The sequence below is a fragment of the Zophobas morio genome, unplaced genomic scaffold (assembly GCF_036711695.1).
Source record: "Zophobas morio isolate AGI-343-1 ecotype UQ-CSIRO unplaced genomic scaffold, CSIRO_AGI_Zmor_V1 ptg000046l, whole genome shotgun sequence".
NCBI classification, from domain to species: domain Eukaryota; kingdom Metazoa; phylum Arthropoda; class Insecta; order Coleoptera; family Tenebrionidae; genus Zophobas; species Zophobas morio.
In genome coordinates, this window is record NW_026972151.1 from 3,975,528 (window position 1) to 4,001,658 (window position 26,131).

Genomic DNA, 26,131 nt, shown 5'->3' on the forward strand with positions numbered 1-26,131 from the left:
CACACGCCTCCAATTCCAGTCTAACGCCGGGTGCTCTCGGTCCGAATCCGGAATATAAATTCAACTGATTTGACTAAAACATTTCCTGGATCCGGTATCCTCTCAAGCCTCCCTGTCCGACAACAGCTCCGGTCACTAAACCTATGCCCCTCACAAAGATCATATTGGAAAAAGACGCTTCCACATCTACTAGAAAATTCAATAAACGACCGACAAAACACGAAAAACGAGATAAAAATGCCTGTACTGCTCACTTATATCGAATAAATTTTTTTATTCATACGTGGCAACAATGCGAAGGGGTTTTTTCGTACGGTTTTCCAATTTTTCAGGTGACGACGTGAAGGTTTTTCCTTTTCTTGCTTTGCTGAAAGATGAGAGGTTGTGATAAATCGAAAGCTTGTACGTCAGTTCTTTATTCTGATGACTTTTCGCTATGAGCAAATCGGATTATGAGAGGAGTAGTCGCTGAGGTTTTTCCGTTCAATTGTTCGGGGAAATGTCTATTAAATTGGCACGGGAGGTTTATTCGGTTATTATTCAGGCGATGTTGTGGAATTTTATTCGGTTAATTTGACGGTTGGTAGATGGAGTGCCGTATTTATTATAAAGAGATTAGAGCCGGGGAGGTTTCTCGGAGGCTTTATCAGAAAGCAGACTCGGAATTCCATGAAATGTCGAGTATTTGGCGCAAAAAATGCACACGTCATTTAACGAAACGCGAACTTTTAATTGCTGAATATAACGAACAGAAGGCAGAGAAATGTTATTATTTACACTAGGTGTTGAGGTAGCTTGACGGTGGTTTAACTCTCAGAGCTCAAATATCCAGTGTAAATCTTGCTCAAATCATGATTTGTTAAGTGAATATTTGTTATAGATTTATTAGTCTGTTTCTCATATAAATATCATCCATACTGTGGTGACCAGATTTGAATTAAAATTTCACGCTGAAAAAAACAGCGGCGCGAAATCGCATTTGAATAATTTGAATTAAAAAAACGACGCCACAGTTTTCCCAACACACGTAGCAGAACTATGCGAATTTTCGACCGACGCTAACACGTGGTGTAAATTTGTTTTATTGTTTGTAAATTCACAGTTCATGTTAGGGTTTTAATCATTAACTAAGTCTAACACGATTTAACGGTCTTGAGATTATTTAGATACACCACTTGCTAGGAGATTTCATGAAATTCACTTAGTCAGGACTCATGCTTTGTTTACCAAATTATGAATAATAAGTATTTCTGGATACTTATACTTAAGTGTTACATTATAACACTTCTTAATTCTTCACATAAGATTGTTAATAGTTCATTTATGGCAGTTAAATCAACCTCACGTTGCCCCACTCTGGCAACAGACCGTGAAAGTACGGTAGAATTCATAATATCGTGGACTGAGGTACGGGGGGATTCAAAATTTTTCCCCTTAGACAATTATCACCGAGACGCACATTCCTCGCAACGCTGGATACATTTTGTGTTGTTTATTTATCATGTGTTTCGTTGGGGACAGTGCACGATATAAACTCTCAAAGCTAATGGTTTTAAGTAACCATTCACTGAGATTACGGCATCAATTAACAATGTAAATTCTTTGTTTGAATCGTTGATAAAGTGTGGCATAATTTAACATAATGTAAATTCTTTGTTTTAATCGTTGATAAAGTGTGGCATAATTTAAGATAATGTAAACTCTTTGTTTGAATCGTTGATAAACTGTGGCATAATTTAACATAATGTAAATTCTTTGTTTGAACCGAGCAGAGGTTTGAACTGTAAAACCTCGTTGAGCAAATTAACAACATTATGGGTCATGTGGAACGTGCATTTTATTCCTTTGATTTAAACCATTATTTGCACAGCGCCACAGGATTGATCGCATTTCTGGATCGCATATTTTTGACGCATTTTTTTTAACGACGCATTCGTTCGACGCCATTTTGGACCTCCAGATTGTCTGCTATGTTTTTTTGTTTGTATGTTTATTTGGGCAAATGTAAACGATGGCCCACAATGCAGCTGCTTAACTTCACTTTTAAAAATTAACCAATAACTCGAATGCACATAAAATATTAACCTCATGTAATTTTGTTAGCTTTGCAGTTTTCACCTCACACCAGATTATTTTTTTTTTGTTTTTAAATCTTAGCTAGTTTTTTTTTTGACCACGTAAATATTTTGTTGATTAATGTTTTCATCACAAATTGTTTGATGTTCAATCTTAATCTCAGATAATTATTTGCTGTTTAAAAATTTCACGAGAATTTATGGCAAAATTAAATGTTGTTTATTGCTCTTTTGAAACTTTAACACTTAGTCAGTTGTAGTTTAATAGCAGAGTCATTGAAAATGAACATTTAAAATGAAATTGAGGTAAATAACACAGAAACACGTGGCATAAGCGGAGTACGCGGTTCCTAGTCGAGCTGGGGAGATTTATCGCGCCATCTGCACAAAGAATGGAGGCCTTGAATAGAAACTTGGCCCAATATCCGGGACCCAACCACGAGTTTGCGACCGTAACGGCATGTTCGTCATAGAGGGGTGCTGAACGGCAGTGTCTGCTAGAATCCTCGTCGTGGGGGAGAACAGCCACAACCAGGAGCCCCAAATTCTGCTCGTGCTACAACGCCCCCTATGGGTGATTTTGCTGTGTTCTAAAAATGAAATTGCTGCATAGAGTTTTTTATTAAAATTTTGTTGTGTCGTTGAATGAACTTGCGTGTTGGCATCCAGTTACTTTAATTCAGATTTTTCTTTGTTTTTAATAACTTTGTGATATTCAAATATTTGCATTGAATCAGAACGTTTAATTTGATTTCATTTAACGTTAGAAAAGTTTTTTTGGTAGCTGAGCATTAAAAGGTGTCTTCAACCGGCACAAATTAGTCGCAGCTTTTTTTTTCTTTTCTTTGTCAGTGGAGGAATAAATAATTTTGTGTGGGCATGTTAATCACCATAACTGTAGATACTGATCCAATACAAATTCATACTGTAAGGAGGAGGTTCATACACAGTACCCCCAAAGAATTAATGTTTGGTGCGGCATTATTGATCGCCCCATTGTAGGCCCCTTCTACATTTACGGAAATTATAAACATTTGATAAAAAAAATTGCTTATAAATGATCTCAAAAAAGCGCTAACTATTCACGTGGCCAATCACGTGATTTGCACAGGAACGTTTGGGTATTCTTCACTTAAAGCTACCGCTATTATAAATCAATACAGTTATTAATTTAGTCTGAAACTGCAAACTAACACACATTATTATTGTCGACGCCAAACGCTGAATTTAGTTGATCTCAATATAGCTCTGAATTGTTTGATTGTATGATTGAGCTGTCAATAACTAACAACAAAGGGTCATTATTCTGTATGCATTTCATTACAAAATTAAATATACTTAGTTAATTATCCAGGCTCGAAATTTTATAATTTTGATATAATTGTGGCACCTAATCAATTATCTAGGTAATTAATGACATTAAACCAACAATTTCAGGAAACGAAAATAACATATGCAACTTTAAGGGAATCATCTATGCCTTTTTTGAAGTTTTAATTAAGCCCTTGTTTGTTAAAATAACATATGCTGTGCCTGCATGTAGTGAAATATTTATAATTAAAATCGATATAACCGTCTAACTATGCATAATAAAAAAACTGAAAGGAATGTCAGTGTTTATTTATATTAATAAGTACTGAGTAAATATTGAAGTTTTTTGTTGACACATTTCTTTCACTGAATGCTTGAAATCTATGTTACAATCGTTAAGCGTTAATTAACAAATTTGTTTTCTACTAGAAAAATTTCCTCATCAACTGAACTCCATAGAATAGAGTTTATGCAATCAATTGAAAAAGTAAATTAGGAGTAACTTGAAGCAGCTGTGCATTAAGTTTCAAGCCTGGACAATTTCAAACTATATTAAATGAGTCTAGTACGAAAGCACACGTGAAAATAATGTATAAGAGATACATAAGATCTTTCAAAGCCTTATGTCTTGGTAACGGAGATTTGTCAACGTTCGTTGTTCTAAAATACCTACAAGGCTATTTCAAAAACAAAATACCTAACTAGTAATAAAAACTTTCATACTCGAAACAATTGCAGAATTTTGGTATATTCGATAAGTCTTAACAATGGCCTAATAAAACACAACAATAGGTTCGGTTTAATATAAAAGCTGCAGATTTTGTTTTTCTCTTCACTTCGTCCCAGACCAAGAAGCAAACATGAAAAGCGCCATTACACTTTTTTTCCTTGCTGTTTTCTGCATTAGCCTTGCCACTCCAAGGGTGCGTATGTTTTGTCATAAAAGGTACATCTTTTACTCTCAGTTTTAGTCCATCGACCAACCGGACGATGACAACAATCATGATGGCGTAGCAGCTGCTCAAAGAGTAAATTTGTTAATTTATTTTATATAAATATTTATCGTTATAAACATTGTAGAAAAGAAGAGATGCCGACGATGCCTCCTCCGATGCAGTAACTGCCGAAGACTCCGCAGAAAGAGTAAATCTGTTAATTTATTTTTTATAAATATTTATCGTTATAAAAATTGTAGAAACGAAGAGATGCCGATGATGCCTCCTCCGATGCAGCAAATGCCGAAGATTCCGCAGAAAGAGTAAATCTGTTAATTTATTTTTTATAAATATTTATCGTTATAAACATTGTAGAAACGAAGAGATGCCGAGGAAGCCTCCTCCGATGCAGCAGATGCCGAAGGGTCCGCAGAAAGAGTAAATCTGTTAATTTATTTTTTATAAATATTTATCGTTACAAACATTGTAGAAACGAAGAGATGCCGACGATGCCTCCTCCGATGCATCAAAAGCCGAAGATTCCGCAGAAAGAGTAAATCTGTTAATTTATTTTTTATAAATATTTATCGTTATAAACATTGTAGAAACGACGAGATGCCGATGATGCCTCCTCCGATGCAGCAAATGCCGAAGATTCCGCAGAAAGAGTAAATCTGTTAATTTATTTTTTATAAATGTTTATCGTTATAAACATTGTAGAAACGAAGAGATGCCGATGATGCCTCCTCCGATGCAGCAGATGCCGAAGATTCCGCAGAAAGAGTAAATCTGTTAATTTATTTTTTATAAATATTTATCGTTATAAACATTGTAGAAACGAAGAGATGCCGATGAAGCCTCCTCCGATGCAGCAGATGCCGAAGGGTCCGCAGAAAGAGTAAATCTGTTAATTTATTTTTTATAAATATTTATCGTTACAAACATTGTAGAAACGAAGAGATGCCGACGATGCCTCCTCCGATGCATCAAAAGCCGAAGATTCCGCAGAAAGAGTAAATCTGTTAATTTATTTTTTATAAATATTTATCGTTATAAACATTGTAGAAACGACGAGATGCCGATGATGCCTCCTCCGATGCAGCAAATGCCGAAGATTCCGCAGAAAGAGTAAATCTGTTAATTTATTTTTTATAAATGTTTATCGTTATAAACATTGTAGAAACGAAGAGATGCCGATGATGCCTCCTCCGATGCAGCAGATGCCGAAGATTCCGCAGAAAGAGTAAATCTGTTAATTTAGTTTTTATAAATATTTATCGTTATAAACATTGTAGAAACGAAGAGATGCCGATGAAGCCTCCTCCGATGCAGCAGATGCCGAAGGGTCCGCAGAAAGAGTAAATCTGTTAATTTATTTTTTATAAATATTTATCGTTACAAACATTGTAGAAACGAAGAGATGCCGACGATGCCTCCTCCGATGCATCAAAAGCCGAAGATTCCGCAGAAAGAGTAAATCTGTTAATTTATTTTTTATAAATATTTATCGTTATAAACATTGTAGAAACGACGAGATGCCGATGATGCCTCCTCCGATGCAGCAGATGCCGAAGATTCCGCAGAAAGAGTAAATCTGTTAATTTATTTTTTATAAATATTTATCGTTATAAACATTGTAGAAACGAAGAGATGCCGATGAAGCCTCCTCCGATGCAGCAGATGCCGAAGGGTCCGCAGAAAGAGTAAATCTGTTAATTTATTTTTTATAAATATTTATCGTTACAAACATTGTAGAAACGAAGAGATGCCGACGATGCCTCCTCCGATGCATCAAAAGCCGAAGATTCCGCAGAAAGAGTAAATCTGTTAATTTATTTTTTATAAATATTTATCGTTATAAACATTGTAGAAACGACGAGATGCCGATGATGCCTCCTCCGATGCAGCAGATGCCGAAGATTCCGCAGAAAGAGTAAATCTGTTAATTTATTTTTTATAAATATTTATCGTTATAAACATTGTAGAAACGAAGAGATGCCGATGAAGCCTCCTCCGATGCAGCAGATGCCGAAGGGTCCGCAGAAAGAGTAAATCTGTTAATTTATTTTTTATAAATATTTATCGTTACAAACATTGTAGAAACGAAGAGATGCCGACGATGCCTCCTCCGATGCATCAAAAGCCGAAGATTCCGCAGAAAGAGTAAATCTGTTAATTTATTTTTTATAAATATTTATCGTTATAAACATTGTAGAAACGACGAGATGCCGATGATGCCTCCTCCGATGCAGCAGATGCCGAAGATTCCGCAGAAAGAGTAAATCTGTTAATTTATTTTTTATAAATATTTATCGTTATAAACATTGTAGAAACGAAGAGATGCCGATGAAGCCTCCTCCGATGCAGCAGATGCCGAAGGGTCCGCAGAAAGAGTAAATCTGTTAATTTATTTTTTATAAATATTTATCGTTACAAACATTGTAGAAACGAAGAGATGCCGACGATGCCTCCTCCGATGCATCAAAAGCCGAAGATTCCGCAGAAAGAGTAAATCTGTTAATTTATTTTTTATAAATATTTATCGTTATAAACTTTGTAGAAACGACGAGATGCCGACGATGCCTCCTCCGATGCATCAAAAGCCGAAGATTCCGCAGAAAGAGTAAATCTGTTAATTTATTTTTTATTAATGTTTATCGTTATAAACATTGTAGAAACGAAGAGATGCCGATGATGCCTCCTCCGATGCAGCAGATGCCGAAGATTCCGCAGAAAGAGTAAATCTGTTAATTTATTTTTTTTAATATTTATCGTTATAAACATTGTAGAAACGAAGAGATGCCGATGATGCCTCCTCCGATGCAGCAGATGCCGAAGATTCCGCAGAAAGAGTAAGGGCCGGTTTATAGAACACCGAGTTAAATATTTAATCCTCGATTAGTTTAACCTAGACTTATTAAAATGTGGAATATGAGCCCGTGATTGATTAAAATATGCGCGTTACCTCGCAACGGACCTCAGTTAAAAGTTAATCGGGAATTAACTTTAACTTCGCTTTCTATAAATCGGGTCTAAATCTGTTAATTTATTTTTTATAAATATTATCGTTATAAACATTGTAGAAACGAAGAGATGCCGACGATTCCTCCTCCGAGGAAGAGTCCGCAGAAAGAGTAAATCTGTTAATTTAATTTTTATAAAAGTTTTTCAATATAAAAATTTACAGAAACGAAGAAACGCCGGCGATGATGACGGCGAAGAAAAAGTAATTTTTTCTATTTAATACCTGCGACTTTGTAATAACAAAATTAATTACAGAAGTGACTTTGGTAACATTGGAGGCCATGCTTTTCTCCTAGGGTATATGCAATCTGATAATAAAATATTCTTTAATGTATCAGCAAACTGTAATTAAAAAAGTTACAAGTTATTTTATTGTTTTTTCTTTGTACATTTGCACTGCTAAAACGTCAGAACTAAATTAGGTATATGCTTTCAAAAGACATAAATTGGTACAAGAATATATACCTATAGAACAGATACAAAAAATCCAGCCCCTAGAAACTGAATCGGGAGCTTAATCCACCCGTTTTCAGCGTTTGAAAGGAATTTACAATTCCGATAATAATCAGACCCCCCAGAAGAACATCTTTAACATTTGGTGGTGCGAAGAAGAATGTGTTCTGTTTTTGGTTAAAACAAAGAAAACTCTGAATTTGTGGATCTGCAAAACCAAAAATAAATAAACATAGAAACATATTCAACATAAAACTTATGAAGTCATTATTTTTTTATTATAAAAAGTAAAAATCTCAAATAAGATTCAACCCTCGAGAAATTTATTGTTGTCGAAATTTTATTACTTTCTTTCAATAAATCTGAATAACGTTGTATCTCTGGCATCGTCATAATCATGTAATGTTTCCTGCAGGATATAACCCCAGTAAAAATTAGTCTAAAAAGCTCAAACAGTAGGTTCTTCCCTTGCCTTGGAGAGACTGACCGATGCACGTCACGATTTGTTCTCACATATATTGCGACGAAATTCCGGTTGGACGGTCCGGAATCTCGCCGATAACGTGTGGTGGCGGCGTACTGGCCGACCGAGCTTATGCGGCGACGTTCACGCCACCGGGGGTGGCGCCTTCGGTCAGGAGCGGTGGTCGCGTAGGCGCCAGCTCCGTCTCCGGGGGAGGAAGCGCCGGGGTGCTCTAAAGCCGGAGACACGGAATTCAGGTGGTGAGCGCCCGCGAAAACATGAGAAGAGATAAAATAAAACGGCAAGGATGTTTTACAATAAATAGGGTTTATTCCCTGCCACCAGCTACACGGTCTAAAATAATAAAACTTACGGCTAAACAACTTAAATAATTACAAAACGGTTTTACAAACAAAATTAAATTAAATGTCCGGCACGGTCGTTCCTCTTGGGCGGCGAGTTCCCTCAGGACGGGCTCTTCCCGGCTCTGTGGGCAGCGACCTTGAGACCTGGAAATCGCGCGAAGACAGCGCGGTGACGGTAACGACGCGTACACGACGGTTTCGACTTCTGACGGCGACAAAAAAAAACCGGTGTCGGTGACACGGTTTCTCGCTCGAGGGCGGCGATTCCAAAACCGGTACAAAAGAGGCAGGCGACCCAAAAAGGTACTTATGGTGGTCGGAGGGTCGAACCTCTTCTTCCGCGAATTTACCCCCGGCTCTCGCGGTACGCGTCACGGTTTCCGGTCCGCGAAAATTCGCTTCGTTACAATATTAATAATAATAATAATAATAAACCCAATCCATCAGGTTAACAAAACTAACGGGTGTACAATAAAAAATATATTTGCAGTAGGCGCTGGAACGAAAACTCCACAATTGTGGTAACAGGGCAAATAATATCGAAGCGTAAGTAGGCAACCAAATATACTTCAGAGCATGGATGGGTACATCACTACCATCTTAAATACAAAAAAAGTGACATTTGACGTTCTGGATTTCCTAACCCTAACGTTCGTATCGCCTTTTTGCAGTTTAGTTGTTATTTCATCTTTTGCTTTGTTTGTGTGATAAAAATCAGTTCTTTTCAGAACTAGCGTGTGAGTTTTGCGTTTAAAGTCATTTTTTAACAAGAATGGCTTTTTCTGAACGACACAAAATATTCATGGTAATGTCGTACTACCGAAACGGTGTAAAAGAAGATGGAACTTGGCAATATTCAATTGGATTATGTATGGAAGAGTTTCGAGAAGAATTCCCTGATTTTGCCGTAGAGTATACGCAGTTTCGACAAACTTTAAATGTCTCGTTAAAAAATTTTCAAGAAAATGGATCTGTGACACGAAAACCTGGAAGTGGCCGTCCAAAAAAACGAACTCCAGAACTAATTGAAGAAGCGAGAGAAGTAATGGAAGAAACCCCGGGTACTTCTATCCGTCATTTATCACAACAACTTGGTTTGTCTGTTGGCACCTGTAACACTCTTCTAAAAAAGGATCTTCATTTGTTTCCTTATCGTCTCACATCTGTACATGAATTACATCCAACAGACTTTCCTCAAAGAGTTCAATACTGTGAATGGTTTCTGAATACTCTGGATATGGGCGACCACCTTGAAAAAACGTTTTTCACCGATGAAGCATACTTTCATCTTAGTGGCTATGTAAACTCACAAAACACAAGAATGTGGACTTCAGAAAATCCACACTTTTTCATTGAGTCGCCCCAATATCCCCAGAAAGTTGGTGTTTGGGCTGCAATTAGCCAACGCAGAATAATTGGTCCAATTTTTTTTGACGGTAAAGAGGTTTTTAGTATTTTAACAACAAAATAATGATATTTCATTTCAGGAAACATAAATGCTGCAAGATACCGTGACGAAATTTTAAGTGTATTCTTAAATCAGCTGGATGATGAAGAATTAGTGTATGGTTACTTTCAGCAGGACGGTGCCACTGCTCATACAACTGGAGCTACAATAGGTTTTTTGTCTGGATTTTATGAAAATAGGATTATTAGTCGCAATACACCAAATAACTGGCCGCCTAGATCATGTGATCTCACTCCTTGTGACTTCTTCTTGTGGCCACATATAAAAAATTCAATTTATACAACACCCATAAATGACTTGGAAGAATTACGGAATAGGATAACACACAAAATTAATGATATTAATAATAGTGCAAGTGTTTTAGAAAATGTGGCAAATGCAGTAAGGCGAAGGGCTAGGTTGTGTCTACAAGAAGGGGGTTCTCACTTCCAGCATTTGTTGTAATGTAATTCAAAATGTAACATTTATCAGGCCTTACATAATGTTCGACAGAATTATGCAGAATGCTTTCATATTGTTGTTACAGAAGATTTCAATAAAGTGTCGTAGACTTATCTTTTCTTTTACCTTCTTAAGAAACAAAGTGTTGTAATGAACTGATCTTTTCAATAACCAGTATGATTTGCATACTTGCATTTATTTTTATATTTCAAAAGTAAATCGTCAAAATAAAACACTAGTCACTTGTTTTCTTTTGTAATTACTGTGGCCGGTGAGAAGAGAAATGAATGAAGTGGACTGTAATTATTGTTTTATTGTACACAACACTGGACAGTAACAGTCCACATAACTAGTCTGCTATCGAAGGACTAACAAACTAAAAAATGTTCAAGTGCGGTAAAGGCAGATGTGAAAGGGTATGGTCCGCCCAACCCTTTGGTCTTCGACTATGGTACGAGCCGCCGATAAGAAATGCCGCACTAAAAGACCGCCGCCGCCCCTTGACAGAGGGGGACCTCCCAGCAAAGAGTGCCATCAACAAAAGCGCGGGTCGCCCCAAAGAGTGCTGCCGGTTGTACAGGCCGTCCCAGTAATTATTTATTAATTTTATTTGAATAATTTGCGTCAAGCAGATTTGCATTAAAGTGAGAAAATGTTTTCTAACCAAACATTATTTGCCGCTAAATGTCATTCTCAATGACCTTCAGTTTTTACGTGACTCTTTCTACACTTTAAAAAAGCCGCAAACAATTGAATTTTCAGCGCCTGCTCCAAATATATTTTTTATTGTACACCCGTTATAACACATGTGCTACATTTTGCAGGAATTGATTTAATAGTTTCGAAAATAAAATGTAAAATTTGTTGTACAGTTTTGATTTTTCTTTTCAAAAGTCTGTACATTTCGGCTGCACTGATAAGTGATCAATCAAAATCAGAGACGCACAGTATTTTCCATATTTTAGACAGAATTTACACAGTATTAAACGTTATCAAATGGTGATTGTGGATGAACAAACAAATTTTGGTTGGCGTTTAACCGTCTACATAAAATATGTAAAATATGTGTGAATCTGCTACAGGTAATAGTTTTTAATGCCGACATACCTTGCATAAAGAATGTATCCTATGTCAGACATTCTTTTACTAATTATAAAATAAATAATCTTAAACGAAAGATTACTTCGTGCAAAATTTTGTTTAAAAAAAATTGCATAACAACATAACCATTTCCTTACTTTATAACTGTTGTAAAAGTGTAATCGACCATTATTTAATTCTTTTCTAAACCAAAACACTTTCATAATTATTCCGAGTACAGTTTTCCACATAAGTCACAGAACTGTTTTTCTGTACTCTCTGCCCTTTTTTTGCTCGTTTCCACTAAATCTATGAAATGTTTTTCCCATTTCTGCATCCCAACTTTTTCGCTTACAATTTCTTTCCTCTTCCTATTTTTGTTAATGTACTTCCATATTTCTTTCTCTGATTTAATTTCCTTTACCTATTACGTTTCTCCATTCATTGCTTGCTTTTCTTGGTCTTTTTTACTTCCGTATGTTTCTCTGACTTTGAGGAATTCATCTTTTGTTACCTTTTGGTTTTTCCATTTTCTTTTTATCTTCCTTGTTTCTGTTTTTAAGACATAACATTCCTCGTTCCAACTGTCATTTTTCTTCTCTCCACTTCTACCTACACGAATTTATACCTTTATTTCCGCATTTTTATCAGTTATTCCAATTCAGGAAAGTGTGCGTTCTTAATTTCGTTTCATATGCCCCACTAGCCCTCTCATCCCATATTATTCTCATATGTTTTCCTGAATATATATCACTACTGAATAATTTATTACCGATTGTCCTCTCGGTCCTACATAAGTTAATTCACTTTCATCATAGCCAGTTTTATTTTCATTCAAGGTCTTTTCATTCGTTCATTTTTGGTCCATCATCTTCTGTATTACCGATTCTTCCTCTTTTACTTGATATTCTTGCATTGAAATCTGCACCTACAATTTCATAGTTGTCTCCATTTATTTCTATTTTATCTTTATTTTTTCTTTCTTTGTTGTCATGTTTTCACTACATACCGTTTTAATGTGCTATTTGTTTTCTTTTATTATGTTGGTCCATCTCATTCTTTACTGCAGTTCATCTTTAATTCTTTCTTTTCTTGTTTTATTTTATCAATATTCTTATGGACCCTATCCTCTAACATATCCAATTAGGATCTCTTGGTATTTTGTTTTTCATTTTTTCTCACCTCTTTACTTCTATCGATGTTCATTATCTTTCCTGTTACCGTCCCCCAACCCTTATTCGAAATTATTTTAACATTTTCATTGTTGTCTTCTTTTTCCCCTTATTCTTATTCATCTTACTTTGTCTGTCATCTTTTTTACATCTTGTACCATATCCATGGCTAAGGTAGTTTTCGAATTTTCCTTTTCATTTGCTTCTCTTTTCAATCGGGTATGCTTCTGTCTATCTTTAACTTTTTTTTGTTCTTGCTGCTGTCCCATTGGTGATCTTTCACTATATTTTCTTCCTTTGGTTTTTCTTTTTCCATATATTTTTTATAATATTTGCGGCTTTCTTTTTTGTTTTTTTTTTTTCAGTATTGCGTTTAATTAATTACAAGCGTAAACGCACAATATTTTGCATACTTTAGATGAAATTTGCATAGTAAATTTTGACGTGACGTCATCAAATGGTTCTTAGGGATGAACAAACAACTTTTGGTTGGCGTTTCATCGCCTTCATGATATGTAGTATAAAGTACGTGTGAATCTGTTACAAATAATAATTTTTAATTCCGACATGGTTTGCATAAAGAATACTTCCTGTATAAGACATTTTTTTACATAATTAGAAAATAAATAATCTTAAACGAACGATTGCTTCATGCATTTTGTTTACAAAAACTTATAATCATAGTTTAATTACCAATTACCAATTTCTGCCTCAACAAATATTACTAACAATAATTATTATTAATATTGTTCTTGAATAACATAACCATTTACTTACCCGATTTATGACTGTCGTAAAAATGTAGTCCACCATTATTATTTTATTCTTTTCTAAATCTTAACACTTTGATTATTTCGAGTAAAGGTTTCCACATGAGTCACAAAAATCAGTTTAATTTTACTTCCAAGTAACAGGTGGCGCTGGTAATTTCACTCGGTAAAAATATACAAGACATTTACGCACCTGTGCTTTAATAATTAAAACGTCAAAGACTCCCATAAATAAATTTATTAATTTGAATTTTACACTTTTACTTAAAACTACCCTACAACATCAACCCTCGTCCTCCGAATCCTCTTCATCTTTCTTAATAATCCCCAAAGTCTTCGCCACCTTTTTCACCTTCGCTATGACTTCTTCCTGGACCAGGTTGAAGCTCATCGCCAAAAGAGCAATCCCGAAAAGCAAATACAAGGAACACAAGGCAATACTAATAGTCGCTCTGTTTACATCTTCGTTATCATTGATCCCATCATTCAGGTTGTCGTAACTAACCCCTTTGGCAGGGACGAGATCTCCAAACCCGATAGTCGTCAAGGTAATAAAGCAAAAGTAGGCGGCATCCAACAAGTCCCAGTTTTCCCAAGACTTGAAGAGAAAAGCTCCGGCTACTATGTAACTCACGACGAGAAAAACACACAACCAGATGGGTACCGGTCGAATTCTCGTCCTCACAATTTCGTAGTACTCGTCTTCATCTTCGTAAAATTCTTCCTCTTCTGAATCTGGATCATCGAGGTACTTGCTGCGATGACCGTAGCCAAGGGGTGTCATCATCTTCGGGCTGGGGTTTTGGCGGGCTGTACAAACAAGGTACTGGCTGCATGATACATTTATTACACAACTGGGTACTTACGAGGCGACTTCTTTCTTTTCGCTCGGGGACTCTTCCTGGACCCATCTGACGAAGACGAAGGCGATGGCACCCGTGGAGGTTCCAAGTACTGTTGGTTCCTGGGTAAAGATTTAGCTCGTCGGTCTAAAGGTGGACTCCGCCCTTGCCCTTCCATGTCTCTGGTGGTAATTCCCGGAATATTATTTGAAGCGATTTCATTTTTATCGACCACGTATTTGTTGCACAGGATTGGGGTTTTGGCCAAAATTATAGGATCCAGCTCGATGATTTCCATGCTTTTTTGGCTTCTGCGGCGGTCGAGAGACCCGGTCTTGCTATTGGTTGATTGGCGGTTGACACTGGGGCTTTTACGTCTTGGTGGTGGGACGCTGGAGTCCGAAAAACGGGAGACCTGCGATGGGCGCATTCGGGGAAGGCTGGACCCACGGGGGATGTGGTCACGAGCTTCTTCATGGTATCTTGAGAGACGACAAGTTGTAAATACTCATACTCAATATTAAGCAACATATTTCGCTAACATTTTATTTTGCAACCGTCTGAATCTTAACCAAAACAACTCAATGTACCTCAGTTCAGTGTCGGAATGCGAATAGTGTCCGATCTCCGACCTCCCAAACCCGCTATCTGCGGACCTTGTGGATGTCCTCATCGACCTCCGAAACGAGGCGTTTCTCGACCTCGAGAAGCGACCTCTGCAAAAACACTACAGTGCCCTTTACCCCTACACATCTTACTTACTCAGGAGTCATGCGAGCGCTGCCACGTTTCGAGCGTTTCCTCTTCGGTCTCTTCGTGCATAAGTAGCAGCACACTCTCCAGTACAAAAATCTGAAGGATGTGGCCATGATGTCGCCGATGTTCGAGAGACAAAGAAGCATCAGAGGGATTCCCAGGATGGCGTAGAATATAGTCACTACTTTTCCCCATTGGGTCTTTGGGGAAATGTGACCGTAACCTGTTTAAATGGATTTATATTTTATTGAAGACGAGATTGTCGTGGTTGGAAGCGAGTAAATATCAGCAGCGGATCGATACTCATTTGCTAGGATAAATAGGCAGGTATGGAGTATGGTAGTAATACGGAGAAGAGTGTATACAGACACGTGTTGGGATTTGGAGGCAAATAGTTGAGGACGGTGTAATATGTCTAATTTACGTGTTCAGTGGAATCATTACAGGTATTAATGTTTGTTGTAGGCTGAATGTTGGTAAGTTCAATAAGAGGGCTGAAAAAGCTAGCCACTGCTAATCGGTCGCTCAATACTGTTTATATGAGAATTCATTCAAAAGAGTCTGAATATTAAAGGATGACATCGAATGAAAAGGTGAATCTCTATTACGTTGCGAAACAAAATTGGTTCAGAAGAGACTAAATAAAAATGATTGTTCTAATAAAAAATAATCACCAATTAAAATGATAAAATCGCTGCCTCAAGAAGCATAAATAATTCTATATTTAGTCAAACAAAAGAAGAGAAAAATCGTGCAATTCGACTACATCAATTACAAAATATATATTTGAGGATAATAGTAAAAATATTTAAATGTAAGTTAACTAAGAGAACTAAAGGATTAAAGAAGTGTTCTTATAAATGGTCACAAATTAATTATCAGATTGTAAGCAATTAAAAACTCTTACATTTTATCTGTGATAAAGTTTTGTAAAACAAAAATGAGAGGTAAATACTGCCTCAAAGTTATTTAGTTAGAACTCCGAAGCACAATTAATTACAGTTCGACAAAATCACGATTGTCTGGACAAAATATTTATTGTAAATAAAGACATAGGACTGAAAAAAAGTTATTTCGCCTTCCTCGTTCCTAAAGTATCGTACAGAAAATTCGAAAATTATAAAAAGTGATTTTGCGAAACTTTATAATAACTTACGTATTTTTTAGCAACTCTTATGGAGCTTGTTTGTTTGAATTCATCAATATATCGTATTTTAACCATCCATTCTCCGCCACTGCCTTTGATTCGTACGCATCATGTTACAAAAACACACACTGTTAACCTGTTTACATTTGATCTGGCGCGGAGTGTGGTGAAATCGGGTGAACGGTCAAATAATGACTCTAAAAATATAAACATACTGACAAGGCGCAACTTTGTCAGTGTGTGTATTATTGGTAAATGCAGTGCACGAGCAGTACTAATAATAAAAAAGTGGTCTAAGGTTATTTAGACAGAAGTTTCCTCGCCCCTGAATTACAGTCCAAAAGTCTAAAAAAATTTTGTGATGACTTCTATAAAGTAAAAAACTATGGCATTGATACCACAAGAATAGATTCAAAATGTTTTGCACATTTTCGATGGTATGTATCGGAGAAAATTTGACCATGGAGTCATCAATTTGGTGGAAGAGAGGAATACAGTACCATTATGAATATTATGTTCCACCATGCTTACGATAACCTTAAAACGTTTCGTAGATTTCGAACTTTAGGTTTTCCGCTTCCAAAAATAAATTGCAAGATGATGTCATCAATTTGGAGAGGGGGATAAACGGATGAATTTTAATTAACGATTAACCATGTTTCTGATTATGATAAAACGTTTCCAAGATTTCAAAGGATTTGTGATTTCAAATTTCAGTTGCAAAATGTTGCTACAGAAGTTTGACTTTTTTTACAAAAATCTAGTTGTCTACGGTAAAAACATAACAATAAGTCATAAACGCAAGCGTACGGGTTTGTTATTTTATAAAATGTAAATAACTTTATTTCAGCCAAATTGTAAGAAGACGTCAAGAATTTGGAAGCGGAGGAGAGTAAAAAACGAATACATTTTACAATTTAAATGCTTCCGATAAGCTTAAAATGTTTATAAGGCTTCACAATATTCAGCTTTCCAATTTAAAAGTTAAATTCTAATTTATTTTTTTTCAAAAATCTGATTGTCTACATTAAACTCAACCTGGATTTATAAGCCACAAACGAAGGGATGTTAATTTATAAAATTAGAACAACATTGACCGTTGTAAATTTGGAGGTCATCCCAACGTTGAGAGATTTGATTACATAAATTTACATATTTATAAATTATCTACATAAGACGGCGAACAAACAAACAGACAGACAGAGAGGGAGATGGAAAGAAGAGACACACTTCTTTATACTCCTGTGGTCATGAAACTTGAGAAAATATAGAAGTAGCAATTGGTCCGATACAGCATATTACCATAGAGACTGATTTTGACATACCTACATGGAATAATTGTAACCACGGCATTACCCATCGTAGTAATCTCGAAATATAGAAAAAACAAATTAAAAGTCGAATGGGACAAAACCCCATGAACCACCCTCGATGCGACGCTACTGATCCACCCTTTAAACAGTAGGTAGAAAAACGTTTGAAGAAAAACGATGTAAACACGTTCAGTTTCAATTAAAAGATTATTAGTTGTAAAAACAAATGGTCATCCTGAGAAGGACCGATTTTTGGTAATGCTTCATGATGATCAATGTATATATATTTGGTCCTTGCCACATCGATTCCACACTGTTTATTAGAACAAAAATAAGAGCAGCTTAGAATGCTACTACCTTTTCTCAATAAATGTTAAAAAGATTGTCCTTGACTAGAAGTGCAGGCTTTAGCACGGGGCGACATGTTTGCACGGATACGTAAAAAAATCCGGGAGTTCCACGAACTGCAGCGGCTGCCACTGCCACTCGTTGTGGAAGCTCTTCCATACTTTCAGGACATTGTTGATTTCCATAAACTAACTGTTTCAGCCAACCCCGCAGATAAAAATCACACGGATTGAGATTGGGTGAACGCGGAGGCCAAGCTAATGGGTCGTTTCTACTGACCCACACATTTATGGAAAACTGTCGTTGAAATCGTATTTCTTGACGAGCGTGTGGATTTTAGTCGGACCAAATGTGAGTGTTGCGGCTGTTGAAAAGAGTATTGCGAGTGAACCCTGCTTCATTCGTAAACAGAATGCAATTTAAAAAGTTACGACATTGTTGTACTAACCATTCGCAGTAAATTACACGACGTGGAAAATCAGCGGGCTTTAAATCTTCCACTTTTTGAACGTGGTATGATGTAGTACAAACAGTGAAACTCCAGCTTCAGCTGCAAGTCGGCGAATACTAATGTCGGGCTCTTCTTCGACGCATTCCAAAATTTGTTCTTCAGCTTACAGTATACTTTCGGTCCTATCACGGCCAAAATCGTGAGTTTGAGGCTTGAAGGTACTCATGTAAATGTTCGCATTCACGGAATCGCATGATTGGGAAAGCGCTCGATCCACCAACCTGGCGTTTCCATCAACCGCTCCATAAATCATTACCATGTGGACACGCTCTGAACTGGAAGAATTCACCACGGCAACCAACTGACCCTTATCGTGTTTTTGCACGTTGCTTATCAGTGCTTCGCTTTTTTGGTTTTTAATCCTGGTCGTTCTGTCCCATTCATTGAATTATGGAGGGTAAACTTCATCGACCAATTAAGCAACATACTTTAGAAATCTTTGTATTTTTTCTAAGCTAACAATGTGAACATTGTAAACTGGGCTCCATATTATGGATGCATATTCTAAACGAACTCGAACAAATGGACAATACAAGATTTTTAAGGAGTCCATATCACGTAAGCCTTTCGAGTTTCTTATTACAAAGCCCAGAGATTTATAAGCTGAAGTTGCAATATCATTAAAATGCGGCTGAAAACTCAATTTTGGATCAAATATAACACTCAGGTCCTTTACACAATTACACAGTGCAAATCTTATTGTGTATCAGTTCTTCCTTATTTTGACTCGTATCTTCTTGTATCTTCCTCATCATTTCCATTAAATCTTGAAATTGCGATGATTCATCTCCCGTAGCCATTCTTCTCGCAAAAGTTTTTGATGCCGCTGACGAGAAGAATGGCTACGGGAGATGAATCATCGCAATTTCAAGATTTAATGGAAATGATGAGGAAGATTCAAGAAGATACGAGTCAAAATAAGGAAGAACTGATGACAGGAATATGGAACAATTTAGAAGTTCTTAAGGTTGAAATTCATACTAAGATGGAAAATCTTTTGGAAGACAAGATTAGGGTGCAGAGCGAAGAACTGGTTAAAGTTTGTGAACAAAGAATCGCCGTATTAAATGAACGTCTTACAGAGGAAATTTCAAAGTTAGACCATAAATTAATTACTGTTGAAGCAGAATTTAATAAAAAACTCGAAGCTTTGAGAATGGTTGACACATCTGTCAATCCATTGACAATGTCAACGAACGCGAGCAATAAAATCATTATTAAACCAAATCCATATGATGGTAAGGCTTCATGGGAAGAATATTTCACTCAGTTCAATATTATAACCGACATAAATGGGTGGAACAATTCAGAGAAGGTTAATGTACTGGCGGCAATGTTAAGGGATGTGAATGTATTGCAGAATTTGCCGCAGGAAGATCGACTGAATTATGAGAAGCTCACATCAGCACTAAAACTGAGATTTGGTGATGGCCATTTAGCTGAACTTTTGTATGGTCAATTTCAAAATAGAACACAGCGTCTAAACGAAGATCTTACGTCGTACGCGTATGAAGTTCAGACGTTAGCAAAAAAAGTTTTTGTAAACTCCCCACTGGAAACGCAGGAATTAGTCGCATCAAAACAATTCGTAGAGGGTATAGAGGATATTGAAGTTCAGAAGATTGTGCGAATATTCAGTCCTCGGACTTTGCAAGAAGTCTTGGTCAAAGCGCTTGACATTGAAGCTGCAACAAAGGCAACTCAGTTGACTAAGAAAATTAGAACGGTTGAAGCTGAAGAGGAATATGAGGTAAAGGCTGCCAATATTCAACGTTTGATTCAAGATTCTCCAAGCAATGTAATTCGTTGTTGGGGGTGTGGAAAAAAAGGCCGTATATGTTCTCAATGTAAAAGTTTTTTTTGTAAGGAAAACGGTGGATTGAGGCACCAACACGACATCGAGAAGACCTTGTGAGGAAACTTGTAAACACTGCAATAAAGAAGAAAAACATGATGTCCAAGTAAATGTTACAAAAATTGTACAATCTGAACTTAATGAAAAATAATTATCGTTTGAAGGCTTTAGAAAACCTCAATTCGAAGATCCGTCTTTAAAGTTAATCATAGAATGGAAAAATAGTAATTACAAGCCGTCCTTTCAGGAAGTATCGAACATGAGTCCACTGCTGAAAGCATATTTGGCGCAATGGGACTCCTTGATGGTTAAGGAGAGTGTACTGTATCGTTTGTGGGAGAACGCGAATGGTAGGGAAATTAAAGAGAAATTGGTGGTACCTTTCGCCCTACAAATCGAACTTATCAAGCAGTTACATAGCACAGATTACGGTGGACACTTGGGCGTAACTAAAACTTTAAGAAAAGTTAAGGATCGATTTTATTGGGTAGGATGTAGAGAAAATGTGGAAGATTATTGTAGAACATGTGACGTTTGCAACTCTCGAAAAGGACCAAATACTCGCAATCAAGCCAGAATGCAACAATTTAATGTCGGGTCCCCATTTGAAAGAGTACCAGTTGATATTTTGGGTCCTCTGCCTGTCACCGAGCCAGGAAACAAATTTCTTATTGTTTTAATGGATTATTTTACAAATGGCCAGAAGTAATGCCTATACCAAATCAAGAGGCTGAAACCATCGCGGAGGTGTTAGTTGACCATGTGTTCTCACGGTTTGGAGTTCCCATGGAGCTCCATTCAGATCAAGGGCGAAACTTCGAATCCGAAGTATTTCGCAAAACAATGAAGATTATGGGTATTAATAAAACAAGAACGACTCCTTTACACCCCCAATCTGATGGTATGGTGGAACGTTTTAACAGAACACTTCTAGACTATCTCTCGAAATTCGTCAATGAAGATCAGAAAAATTGGGATCAAAAAATTCAACTGGGTTTGCTGGCATATAGGACGGCCGTTCCCCATTTTTTTTATTGCACACATTTCGAAAACAACCCCTATTGGTGTAAATTTTGATGCCTAGAGTAAACAATCAAGGAGGATTCACAAACCACAAGTATAGGAGTATGTTATTTTTAAAATTTAAACCAGAAATTTTACTTGCATGGCAACCAAATAACAGTCGTTTATAAATATGTTTATTTAGAAGTATGAAGTATCCTTTACACCATCCTCGTTCTTTTTAGATATAGCTAAAAATTTGCAACTAACAGATGTGGCCTCTGTCATGTCGGCTAATATCAAAGACTCAGATTAAATCGTGGGAAGCGCAGATTGCGTTGTATAACTCTATAAATAATGAATTCTATGTCAAACTGCTTATCAACATGGACATGAACTACTGGACCACTTGTTGATATGTATGTTAAGTACACCGTGTAGATGACAAAACGCTAACGAAAATTTGTCTAATGATCCCCACTCATACACCCCATTTGTTTATGATTTCTAATACACTGCACGTGTTGGAATTAGCATACGTGTCTTTGCGCTATATCAATGCATTCGTATTTTTGGAGAGAGTTTCTTGACAACATTGTAGGGAAGATGAATAAGGGCACGTGGACCGTTTGAACGTCTGCCTCGTTAGGCAGATTTAACGATCCTTGATCTGTTTGGAGGTGATATTAAAAATCTAAGATCTACATTTACCAAACAATTTAAACGATCTCAAAAACCGGAATTGAATAGAAATGGCCAGTACAAATTGTTTACGTAGGTGTTGGTATGTGCCAAATGGTTGGTGGGTGGCAGTTTGAAGATTTACAGTAGTTTTGTTCTTGTTTTACTGTATAATTTCCGGTCAAATTTTATAAATAAAACGAATTTTTGTTTTTTCAAATTTAATAGGATTGTCCTTGTGTAAGATACCAAATTTTTTCTACGACCACTGAACTAATAAAAAGATCTATGCATACAGTTTTACGGCAAAAAGTACAATTTTCAAATAAAATGGACCTGTTCGAGGATTTTTCGTGCAAAAGTACGAATATTGTCGGAACATAAAATGATCGCACGGTATATACAGAATTGTGTAAAACAACATGAAAGACCAGTTCACCAGATATGATTAACTTTGTAATCAGCAAGAAACCCCCTATTAAAATGCCCAAAACGTCACAATTCATGCGACACCTAATTAAAAACAGATTGATCCAACCCTGACGTCGGTGACGTAATTGTAGCAATTTCCGGTGCCAGGAAACCTCTAAAATTTTTTTCACGGTCTTAACGAACTCTTTCGGCCTATTATTACACATCAATGCTAATCCCATTAATTACCATAATGCACAGACTGAAGGTCCAATTCCATTATCATTTTGTGTCATTCCACAGCGTTGTTTTCCGGCTAAACGATCTATAATCGATCCTTTTAATTTGTTTTCGTCCACCGTGTTATTGACCGAAAATCTCCCAAACTATTTTTAGAAAAGAATTTGTTGGTAATTCCATCCACTTGAATAAATAATCGAGTTGCACAATTGAACCCGTAAAACACAGCGGTAAACAAAATACATTCCTCTGCGGAAAAAATTAGATGAATTTTTAATTAAAACCCGCTATGAAACATCACCAGAAACATAACGCACTTCATTTAGATTTTTCCTCGTTTTTGTTTTTGCAACCGAATTAAACTTGAATGCTTCATTATGCCCACGCTTCGACAACGCGCAAATATTTTTATTACATCTTGACAAACTTGAACTTTAGAGATCCTTCGTAATGTTATAATTTAGCAGGGAACTGAGATAGAAGGATTTTCGCTGTTCCATTGCTCTCATTTCGTTTTATTTGAGATGATTAAAATTTTGCCTGGACGGCTGATGAATAAACACAACGGTGATCTTCCCCAGAGGTTGCTGGCTAATAGGCTACTTTATGCGAAAATTTCAATATGCTGGGAAAATGCAATGAAAATTATTTTTCTCGTTTAGCGGTTGCTGCTGAAAAATAGTTCTTAAGTCGCGTATTAGCTTTTTCAGTTTGCTTGTACATTAATTCGAGTCATGAAGGAAATTGCTGCTATCCTGTTTGGATAATTTCATTAGTGGTGTATTATTATAATATTAGCTGTTTTGTTGAAGGAAGTATCATTTTTTCCGCTGAGAGGAACATGACAAAGTGATCTTGAACAATTAAAGTAATTACAACGTACTTAATGCAACGATGCAGCTTTCTCTGTTTAATTAAAACCATCGAATTGTGATGCAAATTAGCAAATTTTACTATTTACCTTGTGGGATGTGTATAATACCATATTTGCACAAATGCATAATGTGTAAATGAATGAATTGAATGTTTTTGTTGTAAATCATTAATTATAGGTTTATTTAATGTGTTTCCCATTGCGTCCTCAATTATTCTAACTAAATTATGCTAATATAATAAAGACAGAGTCAATTATATTTCAAAAAATGTAGTATGACAATATATTGCGATTTCACGATAATGATGTAACTATGTAAGGAGTGTTTAATCTCAATGAAATTTTCATTTTCAAAACGAAATTACACGTTTTTTTTAAGAAATTTGTGTCTGCAGAATACACTGACTAGAAATTTTTAACCGATTAAATAATAGTGTTTTCAACAAGAACTGAAACAATGTCAACAAGACAAAAACAGTACTTTGTAATACCAAGTACTCCTATTAAAAAAAGAAGTTAAATTCTGTTTACTCGAAAATTTTGTCTTGTAAACTCATAGAAATTTCGTGTTATTGTTCAGAAAATAATAAATTTTCCGCAGCCTATGGAGTACATTTATTTCTAAATGTCTTTTTATTTTATCCATTTCTTCATTTCAATTTATCTTGTTTTACTGCCTTGTTTCTATTAACCGTTTTGTTGTTTCCATTAACAATATAATTTAAGCTTTTAACTTTAACTAATTAACGTCACACACTTATGTGTTAATGAGATGTTAGTCATTCACACACTTATTTTTAGTTCAAGTTAAATAAGTATGTATATGATCTTTTTTATTTTCAATTTTCTAATACAACTACAAATGTCTCTTTCTTATTTTAATATTGCATGTACATGTTCAGTTTATTTATTAGTATAATGCAATAAAAAAATACACTGTGTATACATTTTATCCATTTCTCACTCTTACGGACTTACCTATTAGTTTATACAGTCGCCTGAAAAATGGCTCATAGTCAATTTGTGAATCATCCACCAAATTGTCCGAAACATATATGTATATTAGGGTGATTCAAAAAAAAAAAAAATTTTTTTTTTCGTGTCAAAGAGGTTCAAAAGTTTCTTTTCAACGTAAAAAAATACCAGTTAAAAGTTGAGCTCTTAATATTAATATTAAGACCGTCCGCATCGCGTTTTTCTATTTCCCATAAGAATAACATGGGAAAATTTTTGTTTGCACCTTCTGATTTTTATTGCTAGCCCGTCGTGTGTCGTGAAAAAAATTCAATCACATATTTTTATAGAGAATTGAACGCTCTACAAAAAGTGTCTCCTATGATTTTGCGAGAAACCTGACTATGATTTTTTAACCCACTGATGCTGAAAATGTTCGGAAAGAGTTTTACTGGCCTTATTATAGCATAAAATTATAAACAATTACTGTTTAAAAAACTAAATTTAAAATGTGTATAAATTTTTGTGGTGATTTATTCCAATAAGACCATCAAATTTATTGTAATGCATCAAAAACGTCAAAATTTGGATAAATTTAACTTTAGCCTAAAATAACTCTTCAACTATCAGGTTTCTCGCACAATCATAGGAGACACTTTTTGTAGAGCGTTCAATTCTCTATAAAAATATGTGATTGAATTTTTTTCACGACACACGACGGGCTAGCAATAAAAATCAGAAGGTGCAAACAAAAATTTTCCCATGTTATTCTTATGGGAAATAGAAAAACGCGATGCGGACGGTCTTAATATTAATATTAAGAGCTCAAATTTTAACTGGTATTTTTTTACGTTGAAAAGAAACTTTTGAACCTCTTTGCACGAAAAAAAAAATATTTTTTTTTTTTGAATCACCCTAATGTATATTTACCGTTTTTTGTTGCAAACATTGACTCAGTTCAGGAAGACCAATTTTAATAATTATCCTGAACGGGAATAGATCCCAACCACTTGAAATCAGTCGTTTTATTACTAGAGAGCGGTGGTCTTAATTGAAAGAAGTGCATAACTTTGTCCAAACTGTGATGAAGGTTGCGCATTTGCATAAACGACAAAGTATTCGCTTGAAATTTTCGACAGGTGCAATGAAAAACAAGCGTTAAAAGAAATCGACCAAAGCAGTACACTCGGCCAACTAATTGATCGATACCGTCCCGTGCTGTTCATGTAAACGCATGTCCCGATTCTTAGTTTTTAAACTCACCTCGCTGCTGTTTATTTATCACAGAGTTCCGCCCCTGAAGTACAGTACAACAAATCCGGCTTCATCAAAAAATGACCCACTTTAATTTTGGGAAAAAATACTTGTTTATGATAAATCTATACAAGTTAAAAATATGTAGACAATACCAGTCAGTGTAAGAAAAAAATGTCGCATAAGGTAATCGGACCCCAGGACCTTCGAGTTGTGACCAGGACACGCTCTAACTGATACACCACCAGGCGTCGCTTTTATTACTGCAAAGTGTAATTCATTTTGAATTTTTTTTTTTGCAAAATTTAGATGTATATGGAGAAAACTAAAGGCGGATTCATGTACAAGAGGCACAGGGGTATGTTATTTCATTAAATTTAAATAGT

General features: G+C 35.9%; 3 protein-coding genes and 1 long non-coding RNA gene across 4 annotated transcripts in view; 3 read left to right on the forward strand and 1 right to left on the reverse strand.

The window, feature by feature from the left end:
* Positions 1–4,359: 4,359 nt before the first annotated feature.
* Positions 4,360–4,644, forward strand: LOC135142308 (uncharacterized). Its single transcript, XR_010282494.1, has 3 exons — positions 4,360–4,414; positions 4,467–4,529; positions 4,582–4,644. It is a non-coding gene; the product is annotated as an uncharacterized LOC135142308 (long non-coding RNA).
* A 288-nt stretch (positions 4,645–4,932) lies between these two features.
* On the forward strand, positions 4,933–7,551 carry LOC135142134 (uncharacterized). The gene is made up of 22 exons (XM_064073801.1): positions 4,933–4,989; positions 5,042–5,104; positions 5,157–5,219; positions 5,272–5,334; positions 5,387–5,449; positions 5,502–5,564; positions 5,617–5,679; positions 5,732–5,794; positions 5,847–5,909; positions 5,962–6,024; positions 6,077–6,139; positions 6,192–6,254; positions 6,307–6,369; positions 6,422–6,484; positions 6,537–6,599; positions 6,652–6,714; positions 6,767–6,829; positions 6,882–6,944; positions 6,997–7,059; positions 7,111–7,173; positions 7,405–7,455; positions 7,509–7,551. The coding sequence occupies exons 1-22, from the start codon at positions 4,937–4,939 to the stop codon at positions 7,549–7,551; spliced, it is 1,344 nt and encodes a 447-aa protein (XP_063929871.1). The 5' UTR covers positions 4,933–4,936.
* A 1,708-nt stretch (positions 7,552–9,259) lies between these two features.
* Positions 9,260–10,648, forward strand: LOC135142228 (uncharacterized). Its single transcript, XM_064073905.1, has 2 exons — positions 9,260–10,062; positions 10,114–10,648. Exons 1-2 carry the CDS (start codon positions 9,399–9,401, stop codon positions 10,536–10,538), a joined length of 1,089 nt encoding a protein of 362 aa, XP_063929975.1. The 5' UTR covers positions 9,260–9,398; the 3' UTR covers positions 10,539–10,648.
* Positions 10,649–13,780: 3,132 nt separating this feature from the next.
* The window catches only part of LOC135142073 (uncharacterized), a 70,800-nt gene continuing 58,449 nt past the window's right edge, over positions 13,781–26,131 (reverse strand). Inside the window, exons 3-6 of the mRNA XM_064073732.1 lie at positions 15,162–15,378; positions 14,990–15,115; positions 14,424–14,881; positions 13,781–14,367 (exon numbers count right to left, since the gene is read on the reverse strand). Coding sequence (XP_063929802.1) covers positions 13,841–14,367; positions 14,424–14,881; positions 14,990–15,115; positions 15,162–15,378 — 1,328 coding nt within the window. The 3' untranslated portion in view covers positions 13,781–13,840. The remainder of the gene's footprint in view (positions 14,368–14,423; positions 14,882–14,989; positions 15,116–15,161; positions 15,379–26,131) is intronic.

Coding starts and splice junctions, on each gene's coding strand:
- LOC135142134 (XM_064073801.1), top strand. CDS start 4,937: ATGCCGATGATGCCTCCTCCGATGCAGCAAATGCCGAAGATTCCGCAG. Junction 5,680..5,731: donor CCGAAGGGTCCGCAGAAAGA/GTAAATCTGTTA, acceptor CAAACATTGTAG/AAACGAAGAGATGCCGACGA. Junction 6,255..6,306: donor CCGAAGATTCCGCAGAAAGA/GTAAATCTGTTA, acceptor TAAACATTGTAG/AAACGAAGAGATGCCGATGA.
- LOC135142228 (XM_064073905.1), top strand. CDS start 9,399: ATGGCTTTTTCTGAACGACACAAAATATTCATGGTAATGTCGTACTAC. Junction 10,063..10,113: donor TGGTCCAATTTTTTTTGACG/GTAAAGAGGTTT, acceptor ATTTCATTTCAG/GAAACATAAATGCTGCAAGA.